Below are 10,822 nucleotides of genomic sequence, written 5' to 3'. Positions count from 1 at the left end.
TCTTCCCCACTCCCACCTCTTTTTAAAAGCATGCCCTCGAGAAACCTAGTGTTTGTGAATCCTTCCCATATTCCTTTGATATGTATGTAAAAGGTTTTTGGCTAAGTAGATCTCTTGCCAGCATTACAACTCAGGAATATTTTTTTAAGAGCTCAGAGCTGTCTCCTTGAAATGTAAACAATAGGAAAACCTCCATCTTCCCTTGTCACTGTGGAAGTTTGGCTTAGTAACTTGCTCCAAACTGTAACCATCTGCTTATCATAGAGATCCCAGATGTTTTATTATTCCTTCACACAAAGACGACTAGCACAGATGGCTATTCCCATGGCTAGATAAATTTAGGCTGAAATATAAAAGGACGAATGTGCTGTCAAGTGGTCTGCCTTGAAGTCAATTGCCATTATACTTGGGAACATGTATCTAAAGGATTTTATCTGTTTAGCTGTCTAAAAATCTCTTTTCTGGATTAGCTATGACTTGTTGGGGAAATACAATTGAAAACATAGTCAATCGGAGAAAGACAAACATTATATGGTCTCATTCATTTGGGGAATATAAAAAATAGTGACAGGGAATAAAGGGGAAAGGAGAGAAAATGAGTTGGAAATATCAGAAAGGGAGACAGAACATGAAGACTCCTGACTCTGGGAAACGAACTAGGGGTAGTGGAAGGGGAGGTGGGCAGGGGGTGGGGGTGACTGGGTGACGGGCACTGAGGGGGGCACTTGACGGGATGAGCACTGGGTGTTATGCTAGATGTTGGTGAATTGAACACCAATAAAAAATAAATTTACAAAAAAAAGAGAAAGAAAGAAGAAAGAAAGAAAGAAAGAAGAAAGAAAGAAAGAAAGAAAGAAAGAAAGAAAACATAATCTGCTCCCAACCCAGAAAATCTCTCCACAAAGGAAAAAGAGAAACAAACCATTCCATCATTGAATAAGCATTAAACCAGAAGGTGATGTGATTAATAAATTTCCCCTGAATTCCTGTCAATCACATAAGTCATGTCACATTTCCATGACAGTGTAGGCCCTACAACAATGTTTACATCTTCCCAAATAATGTTTCTCAGATACAAGATACAAAGACAGACACAGCCATCATCTTGTCCATCAGGAGGCAGTTTTGCAACCTAGCGAGAGCTGCCTAGTGGAGCTGGATCTTACCACCACAGAAATTGGGAGATAGGGGCACTGTCTTGATGACTCTATCTCAAAGAAAGGGTCCCAGGTCCTTGAGAAGGGCGTTCCTGAGTCTTAAAATTGTCAAGAGACATATTAAGCTCTACTTTCTTTATTTTTTTTAAGATTTTATTTATTTATTTGAGAGAGAGAGAGGGAAGGAGAGGGAGAGGTAGCATGAGGGGGTGAGGGTAGGGGCAGAGGGACAGGGAGAAGTAGACTCCCCACTGAGCAGGGATGGGTGGCTGGACCTCAGGACCCCAGGATCATGACCTGAGCCAAAGGCAGAGTCTTAACTGTTTGAGCCGCCCAGGTGCCCCTGGGTTAAGCTTTCCAAGATGATGCTAGAAGACTGGGTACAGTGACGCAGAGGAGATCCTGCAAGACCAGCCAAGAAGGTCCTTGGTTTCTTGAAGGATCGAAATCAAATGTGAGCCAGCAGGAAGTGAGAGCAGAGTTTACGGAGAACGTAGAGAGAGCAGATATAGACGGAGCGTCTGGGAGACTTGGAAGGAAAAGGAGAACGAGGTTCAGGGTCTGAGGGTTTTACTGAGGATGGAGGTCTGGTGTACGTGTCCTCTCAGGCATCCAGGAACTGGTTAGAACAAAGGTGAGGGGCCAGGTCATCCCACAGAGCCCAGGGGTCTTGGCGTCGAGATATCTGGTGCCAGTGGTCTGGGACACGTATGACGGCTTTGTCCGATCATTCTCACCTGATCTTTCCTTAGATGATCCAATCTAGGGAAATCATCAGCTCCTTGTCCCTTACAAGAAGGAACCCACGTTAGTTACATTGTGAGGCGCTATAGAGTGGGCTGGAGGTGCAGGTCCTGGCAGGAATAGAAGCAGGAAAAGGAGCAAAAAGCAGATTTTTATCGAGTCCTTTAGTTTTCCTGTCTCAAAAAGACATACCTACCTTTCAGTGAGGCAGAGGAAGAACTTACTAGTTTTCTAAAGTAAATATTCCAAGAAAGGGAGGGCGAGGGAAGTCTTTTCTCTCATTTTCAACAGGGCGAATTAATCCTTCTATTTTTAGCTTGTATTTGCTTTAACAGATGTGCTTGGCATCCTGGCTTATGCTTATTCAAAGTAACATTGAAACACGCGTGAAGGGGAGTGGGAGGCACGGGCTTCCAGTTCTGGCCGAGTCACGGGAGTAGAAGGCACAGCGTCAGGAGTATGGTCAATGGGGTGTGAGGAGCACGGATAGTGACAGGCTAGCTACGCTTGGGCAGGCCACTCCCAACATGAACCACAATGGCACACTGATTATTTTGAATCAAAACAACCTGGTAAACAGTTGTCGCCAAGACACTCAGACCCTCCTCGCCCTCTGGAAGCAGGAAACAAATCTCCCGTATGGAAAAATACCCTCCCTGTCCTAAGAAGTGAAGAGACACCCTTATCACCTGAGAAAGGGCCTTCTTTAAAGGTGAGAAAACTATAGAAATAAACCCTGTTACATTTTACTAATCTACTATCTCAGCCCAAATTCTGCTTAGAATTCCTTACTCATTAAAGCTCCTAAATACTTTTCTTTCTCCTGTAAATTCCTGGGTTTATGGAATGGATAACCAAATGGATAACCTCCCAAATGGATAACTTCCTGGTCTAAATATATAAAAACTGCCTGCCTTGGTCATTGCTTTGGGCCTCAATTTCGTTGTTGGACCTCTTGCACCCATGATGAAACTGTTTTTTTTTCCCCTCCTGTTCATCTATGTCATGTAAATTGAATTCCTAGCCCAGCTTTGAAGGTCAGAGGAAGAATTCTCCTTCCTCTGCAACAGGCAGATGTGTCTCATCACTACGCTCTACTCTTGAAGGTAATACAACATTGTGTGTCAACTTTACCTCGACTTTTTAAAAAGGGCAAAATTTGGGGCTATTGTAGATTTGGCAATACAACTGCAAAGAGATTTGGCAGCATTAAAAAACAAATAGAACTGCTTTCTATCTTCTCCGCATTTTGTGAAAAGGTTCCTGACTTGACCAGATTCAAAATGTTCTTCATTATCAAAAATCTTCTCTTGAAACAGATACTTGTCTCAGAAAACACATGTTCAGCTTTATTAGAAACCACTAATCAGTTTTTAAGAGAAGTGGTACAGTTTTGTGATAAAAAGGCAAGAACAGAGAAAGAGTGAGCAGACATGATGGGAACGGGATGGTGGTTCTGATGTGGGTCTGATGCGGAGTCACTGAACGCAATGGTCAAGAAAGGATTCTTGAGACAGTTTTGGTGAAAAAAGATGCCTTTATTATAGCACAAGGACAGGACCCGTGGGCAGAAAGAGGGGCACTGGAACTGTGAGGTGTAACTGATTATATTATATATATATATATTTATATAAATATTATATATATTTTTATGCTGGGAGGGAGTAAGATAACAGAAGTCTCTAAAGGAATTTCCCGATGTTAAAGAAGACTCCAGGGTCCCCTGGAGGTCTGGCTGTTGTCAAGATAAGGTTTTGTGCTTTTGTTTGTTAGGTCTCTAGCAGAGCATTAACATTAGGGCCGCTGTGAGTTCCTTGAGGAATGGTCACAGTCCGTGTGTCTCAGGTATTTATCAGTGGGCCACAAGTTGTAAGGAAATTTAATTTTACCTGCATTTCTCTTGCCTTGGTTCTCCTCATCGGGATGACTCCCCACCCACCTTGATCTGAGTGGGACTTGGGAAAGACAGACCAAAGCTGCCTGACAGGGAGCACAAGGTATAAGAAATTAGTTGAGGATCCCATTACCCGGTTATTGTTAGTGATCCTGCTTCAGGATTCACCTCTAAAACAAGAGGAGGTGATAGGTTTGGCTTTTTCTGGGTAGCCTTCTGCCTCCATGACCTCCCGAGAAGATTTTTATTTACTCAAAATCACCTACTACTGAAGAACTATATGTGTAGGGGATCCCTGGGTGGCTCAGCGGTTGAGCGTCTGCCTTCTGCCCAGGCCGTGACCCCGGGGTCCCGGGATCGAGTCCCTCGTCGGGCTCCCTGCATGGAGCCTACTTCTCCCTCTGCCTCTCTCTCTATCTCTCAAATTAATTAATTAATTAATTAATTAATTAAAAAAAAAAAGAGCTGTCTGTGTAGCAGAGAACTGTGACCAAGGGGATAGGAAGTCCCAACAGAACAGTGTGTAAGAATTAAGATACTTTCTAGAAATAACAGGGGAAGCCTGGCAGATCATTACTCACATGGCTTCTTTATATGACAATAAGGGGACATACTACTAATTCTAAATACTACCGAGTAGAAAGGAATGTTTTGGCACATGACTGACCCCTAAGTGGAAGCAAATTTTTGAGCTTCAGATTTTGTGACTTAGCCTGTCACTATGGGTAAAGGCATGGAGCCTCCAGAGTTGCCCTCAGAGGACAGTTCTTATGCACTGGCGTAGTGTCAGCCCTGACAGTTCTTTGCTTTTGGTAACGCAAGTGTCTGACACCTTAAGCTTTGATTTTGAGAGACATTCATTTCAAGGAGGCAACCACCTCCAAGAGAGCCATCTAGAATAAACACACTGCCAGCCACGTGGTGAAGAGCCAGGCCATCTCTGCCACCGACTCCTTAGGGGTAGAGCTCTGTCTTGGTTTCCCTCATTGATCATTTGGGCCACTTGCTTTTTTCTCTTCCTAGTATTCTAAATTCCTGCTCTTTTATATTCACCAGTAAAGAGTCCCCCAAACCCTAGGTCCTCACCCTCGTTTCCAATAAAAACAGACCCCTAGGCCCCTGCTCTCTCCTTCTCTCCCACCCTTGACCTTGCTGCGTGACCCCAGTGTGCTGTGTAATTTCCAGGTCTTTCCTAATGATTGCTGCTGCAGGGCATATCGCAGTCCTGATAACCACAAGGGTTGGTCCAGCCCTAACACTGGTTTGGAAAGGTGGGAGGTTCACTGGGCCCAGGTGAGTCCTGGGCCCACAAGTCCCCAGGGATTTGTAGGTGATTGCCCTATTGTAGTTGGGCTGAGACTGCACAAAACCCTGGGACTGCATGGTGATAACAAGATTCACACTGAGGTGGAGGCATTTGTCAATATTAGACTCAGAACAACACACCTTGCCTGAGAAAGTTGGGTTCTTATGGGATTGCTGTGTGGGCTATAGCCTAGAAACAAAAATGCCCCCCACGGCACCTTATCATATTGGGAAGGACTTGCTAGCCCACATGAGGACAGTAGAAAGAGCACTTCCTCAGGGGAGGGGATACCACTGGAAATCAGCCTACATGGACCACGTGGCTTTAGGAGAATCGACTAAGTATTTAATCCAACACATAGCCATCATCATCTTTGGACTTTTACTCTTATATAGGAGATACCGCTGGATATTGGTGTAAAGTTGATGTATTTGAGAATCAGTGTGCCAGCCTGTAAGACGACCAACTAAGGGGCAGAAGGGATGAATCTGTGAGAGATTCAACCTGCATAAATGACCACTCTTCTTCACAGGCACGTATGCCATGGATAACTAGGAAATACTCCTTTGTGGGCATCTGGCTAGAATTGGACAGAATTGGGCAGAAGGACACCACCACTCTTATTTAGTGAGGTGTAAGTGTACCATGGGCTACGAGTCCAGAAAAGTCACATAGATTATGCTAAAAATTTCCTCTACATCTAGAAAGTTTAATATGGAAAGTGTATCGCATAGTTTAACATGGTATGTAATCAAGCCAACTTCATTGGTCATATAAGATAACATAAAATAGCATTAATTTAAAAAAGGGCTTCAGCGAAGCTTTGATTTATAAAAATTCATAAAATCAGGATAGTGTGGGCCCAGATAGGTGAGGGTCTGGCACTCACAGACTGTGGGGAGGAGCCGGTGTTGAGAACATGTGTGCACTTTGGTACAGTCTATAGTGTGTGAGAAGTGGAGTTAGGTTATTATCTTCAGGATATGTTACCAAGATTAAGAACATCACAGATACTCATTTGGCAAGTTGAATGAGATAAGTCACAGGAAACAAATGGCCAACCCAGGACACTGGAGAATGTTTTCTTCACACACTGTACATCAGAGCAGACCATCGTCTTTGAATATCGTAAATTAGAGACCACATGCCAGAAGGGAAAATAACCCACTTGCGTGTACTAAGGAGATGCAAAGGTAGGAAGAAACCTTTTCTCATCTTAGCCCCATGCTTTGACTCTGAGAAAGAATCTAGGTGGGAGGCATACAAGTGCCCAGACTATGGGGCTCTCTGTAGGTTGAGTTAGAGGAAATTTGTGAATGGAAAAATCTTGCTTGAAATTTTGCTACAAATGGGAATTGCTTTTGCTTTGGGAAGATGAGGGACAAAGGTAAATATTGGGTTTCAATCTGACAGGGCTAGACTCTCTAAGATCAATAACTGTGTACACATTGCTGAGGACAGGCAGCTTTAATTCAGTCTAGATTTATCTGCTTGGCTAGGTATGGGAAAAGTCTGGATTATGCCCTAATCAAAACATGGAAGTAAAATATGATACATTTCCCAAGGATACAAAATTCGCTGCACTGGATTTTGCTATTGAACAAGGTAGACATTTCGATGTGGATCTATGCTGACAAGTGTTTTCTTTCCTGGTGTCGACAGCAGCAAAGGGACATTTGAGGCAGAGACAGCCCGGGACTACACAATAAATCTTCCTGAGAGTGAGCATATACCCCAACTGCGTGAACCAAGTACCTGGGTCTTGCCCTCCCAGCAGCAGAAGAGTCTGTTGCTCTTCCTAAAGGGTCAGCCCCAGGTCTTAGGGGTGAGTGGGCCCAAGATCAGAGCACAGTCTGTGGGGAGAGGAACCATTCCTGAGATGAGACTAGGATTTCCTCATGACACCCCAATTCTCTAGATCATTGACTATGGTTGTGGACTAAATGGAGCCATCCCGAACTAAACTAACCTTACAGATTCAGGAAATGCAAAGACATGTTGTGAAGCTGTCCACCACTGGAATAAAAAAGAATTATCTCTACTTAGGTAGAAGTTACATGAAAAAAATTGTTTTAGACGAATGTCAATGTCCTACATTGGACAAGGAAAAAGACGTAATCAGTAGACTGTTATTTTCCTGGGAGATCTTCTCAAGCTTGGGGTCTTGGAGGTGGGAAAGAAGTCAATGTGCCCTGGTCTACGAGAGAACCTTCCTCCTGAGAAGCTGCCCCACAATGATGTCTTTCACCCTCCAGGTGGCTGAGATCCTGATTGGGCTGGTAATGCTGTGCCTGGGCGTGACAATCAGTCCTTTTCCACGTGACTATGAAGGTGGACACTCCATGACCACTAAAACGGGCTATCACCTGTGGGGATCCCTCTCTGTGAGTATTCGTGGTTGTTTCAGTGTTGGCAGTTTTTCAGGTGTCTGTGATACTTCATCCTTCTCTCTCGAAAAGCCATGCACTGCTGTTTAGGTCCTAAGCTCGGGTGGACGGTGTGGACCATTTTGGCAGGGGAGTGGGGGAAGCCAGGAGGACGCTGGAAGGATGGAAGTGCAGGTGCAAGCCCTGAGTGGGCCGTCTCTCTCTCCTTGGTCAGTTCTTCATATCTGGAGTGGTGTCCATCGCCGCTGGAAGAAAGGTAACTAAGTGTCTGGTAAGTGTGTCGTTCTGGAGGCTCAGATAGGTCTAGTGGAACAAGGAGTTGCTCAGCTACGAGGCTGAGGCGCAAAGGACCTGCCGGTTGTCTGAGGAAGGGCCTGTTGGAGGGTGTCCTTAGAAGCACGGCGCTGGGGAAGGGTGCAGGGCTTAGCCCTGTGTCTGCGTGTTGCATGCTCAGCGTGCTCCCTGTGCTACAGCCAAAGCCTCAACTACGCCAGGTCCCCCCCTTCTTTGTCAGACTGGAGAAGACCCCAAGTAAATTCCCAAATTCAACTCGGAGGACCTGAATGTGCCCCTCACTGGCGAGGCTCACCCGGGAGGAAGACAAGAAGAAGAGTCTACAACAACTTCCCTCCCTCCCTCTTCAGATCCAAGGCAGCCTGGGGATGAACGCGCTCAGTGCTACCGTAGCAGGCATTGGCACAAGTATGATAATTGCTGAAGAAATATCCATGTATGAAAGCGCCATGTGGAGGTCTCCCTATGAAACTGTATTTACGGTGAGTACGGCCTGGTCCCGTAGCGGAAACCCTTACACTGGTTTTGTCTGAACTTTCCTCTGTAAACTCTCAGCGTGGACCTGAGCGCACCCGTGGGTCATGTAGATGCTGGACACCATCCTGAAGTGAAGGGATCTAGGCCTTTGCGTCTTTCCAGGAGCCCTGAGCAAAAAAGTTAGCTTTTTGATACGATTCATGTCTGAAGGCCCCAATGTGTGGTAGGTGAGCGGGAAATTCCCTAAGAGCTCAGTTCTCTGAGGGGCACTTGTCTCATGATTTTAAAAGCTACCTGAGAAGAAACAGGTGGGCCTGGCCCTCCGGGGGCCCCAGGTGAGGGACTCTGGACGCCAGCTGGAGAGACCGGGCGCGGGCGTGCGCTCGCTCAGGAGGCCCGACCACTGGGGAGAGGTCAGAGGGTCAGGGGGCTAAGCCCCAAGGGAGATAGGCCAAGCCGGGGGGCCGCACGGTCCTGGCAGGTGGGGAGCAGCTGGGCAAACAAGCAACAAAGGTCAGCGTGGCCGCACCAGGCTCACCTGACACTCCGGGGCCTGTGCCTAGAGGGGGAGAATTCCAGTAACCCACTTTCCAGCTGTTTATTTAGTATATTCAGATTGGGAGAAAATTCAGGACTCCCTGCGAGGTGGAGAGGGGCTCGTGTTGGTGACTAGATGAACTGGCGCCAGGTGTGAGCTTGGCCACAGCCTCCACCCCGTGGTTTGCTCTGACAGCACCTGCGTGGCTGTCCTCCACGACGTGTGGCCATCCGCATCTGTTTCGCAGGGGCTGCTGACGGGGATGCTGCTCCTCTCCCTGGGGGGGGGCTGCACCGCCTTGGCCCTCGCTGTCTCTGCCTGCAGGGCCGCCTGCTCCGTCAGCAAGGTGAGCGCGCTGCCTCCCTAGGTTGTCGTTCTTGTTTGGTTTCTCCCTCTCTCTGCCTGTGTGTGTCTGTGTGTCTGTGTATGTATGTGTGTGTGCGTGTGTGTCCTCTATTCTTTTTTGGGACAGATTAGGAAGAGAAAGGGCAAAATGCTGTTTCATATATAAATCTTCTTTTTTAAGATTGATTATCTATTTATTTATTCATTCATTCATTCATTCATTCATTCATTCATAAGAGACACAGAGAGAGGCAGAGGCAGAAGGAGGGAGGCAGAGGGAGAAGCAGGCTCCCTGCGGAGCCAATGGGGAACTCGATCCCGGGACCCCGGGGTCATGCACTGAGTGCTCCACCGCTGAGCCACCAGGCCCCCCTCACATATGAATCTTCATCATCTTTGAAGGAGGTGGCACAGGTGGAGATGGAGGGAAATGGCCAACCACACTCGGCCAAAGAACTGTCCCTAGACACTGCAGAGTCCCTTTGTCTGGTAGGAAGGTCATTTCTGTCACTGATGAAGAGGTGTGAGGAAAGGAGAGTTAAAGCAAGACCCACCAGGTACCAGGTATCAGGCCTCAGAAAGAAGGCGCTGAGAGAAATCTCGCTCCTCAGAGTGTGGGATGGCACCCCCGTGCCCCACCGCGGACTACAAGAATCTAATGCTCTGGTCTCTCCACAGGTGGTGGTTTTCTTACCAAACGATGACGGCAGCCTCTCAGAAGTGTCTTCGGAACACGTGTACGATGAGGTCACATTCCAGTAGACCCCGGTGGTTGGGTATTTCCAGTCGGTTTGACCTGTGTGTTCTCCCTCGTTGGGCTGTTGACCACACACGGCTAACCCTGCGAGGGCACGCCCGTCTGACTGTCCTTAGGTTCCTATACTTGTGGTTCATCTGTGACAAAACACAGAATATTAAAGACTTCTTTGATTTGCTGATGAGATTACTGGTTTGATTCCCCATCATACCATTTACCGACTTTTCAAGGAGTCATGAAACCGTCATTTTAAGGTCCCCAAGTGTGCGTAAATAGGAATAGGTTGTCCGGTTCGGATTTTCGTGGTCAGTCTGTGTTGTGCCCAAACTTTCACAGGAGAGAAAGAAATCCACGCCAGTTAGTTCTCATTCCTCATTTTTTGGTTCTTCCTCTCTGACTGAAGATACAGGACGTATCTACTACAATGAATTCTTTAGTCGGTGTCAAGCAAGGCATCACCTGTATTTTCTTCCTGGGTTCCTCGACACTCATACAGAGGCATTTTGGTATTCAGAATAACAGCCCCACAAAGCCATTTAGACCCCGATTCCTAGAACCACTGAACATATTACATGGCAAACGGGAGTCAGACATTGCAAAAAGAATGAAGACGGCTAATCCTGGGTTGTCTCTCAGGCCCAATATAATCATATGGGTTCTTAAAAGTAGAGAACTTTTCCTGGTTGTGGTCATGAAGGTGATGTGACCATGAAAGAAGCGTCGGAGATGAGATGTGAAAGAGGCCTGATCCACCATTCCTGACTTCGAAGGGGCTGGAGCCAGGGAATGTGATTATATTGGGCTCAAGACAATTCAAGAGAATCTTCCTATTTTATTTTATTTTATTTTATTTTATTTTATTTTTATTATTATTATTTTTTTTTTTTTAGAGAGAGAAAGTGGGAGGTGAGGAGGGTGGAAAA

The 10,822-nt window shown here is 46.3% G+C and overlaps 1 protein-coding gene across 5 annotated transcripts; it reads left to right on the top strand.

Moving 5' to 3' along the window:
• Positions 1-6,080: 6,080 nt before the first annotated feature.
• LOC140615353 (membrane-spanning 4-domains subfamily A member 4A-like) lies at positions 6,081-10,080 on the top strand. Of its 5 annotated transcripts, none has more exons than XM_072795247.1 (7): positions 6,085-6,294; positions 6,764-6,926; positions 7,357-7,485; positions 7,703-7,759; positions 8,133-8,264; positions 9,045-9,143; positions 9,821-10,080. In XM_072795247.1, exons 1-7 carry the CDS (start codon positions 6,287-6,289, stop codon positions 9,902-9,904), a joined length of 672 nt encoding a protein of 223 aa, XP_072651348.1. In that variant the 5' UTR covers positions 6,085-6,286; the 3' UTR covers positions 9,905-10,080. The 5 variants fall into 5 exon arrangements, 4 of the variants coding, with proteins under 4 accessions (XP_072651351.1, XP_072651348.1, XP_072651349.1 ...); XM_072795248.1 differs by having other exon boundaries at positions 6,086-6,294; positions 6,767-6,926; XM_072795249.1 differs by having other exon boundaries at positions 6,087-6,294; positions 7,703-7,744.
• The last annotated feature ends 742 nt before the right edge of the window (positions 10,081-10,822 follow it).

Source organism: Canis lupus, chromosome 23 (assembly GCF_048164855.1).
Source record: "Canis lupus baileyi chromosome 23, mCanLup2.hap1, whole genome shotgun sequence".
Lineage (NCBI taxonomy): Eukaryota > Metazoa > Chordata > Mammalia > Carnivora > Canidae > Canis > Canis lupus.
The sequence above is the reverse complement of the archived record's forward strand: the minus strand, read 5'-3'. Positions and strand labels throughout refer to the sequence as shown.

Excerpts from the sequence above, each read along its gene's own strand:
- LOC140615353 (XM_072795247.1), top strand. Across the intron at positions 7,486-7,702 it reads ACCTGTGGGGATCCCTCTCT|TTCTTCATATCTGGAGTGGT; the intron begins GTGAGTATTCGT and ends CTCCTTGGTCAG. Across the intron at positions 7,760-8,132 it reads GAAAGGTAACTAAGTGTCTG|ATCCAAGGCAGCCTGGGGAT; the intron begins GTAAGTGTGTCG and ends CTCCCTCTTCAG.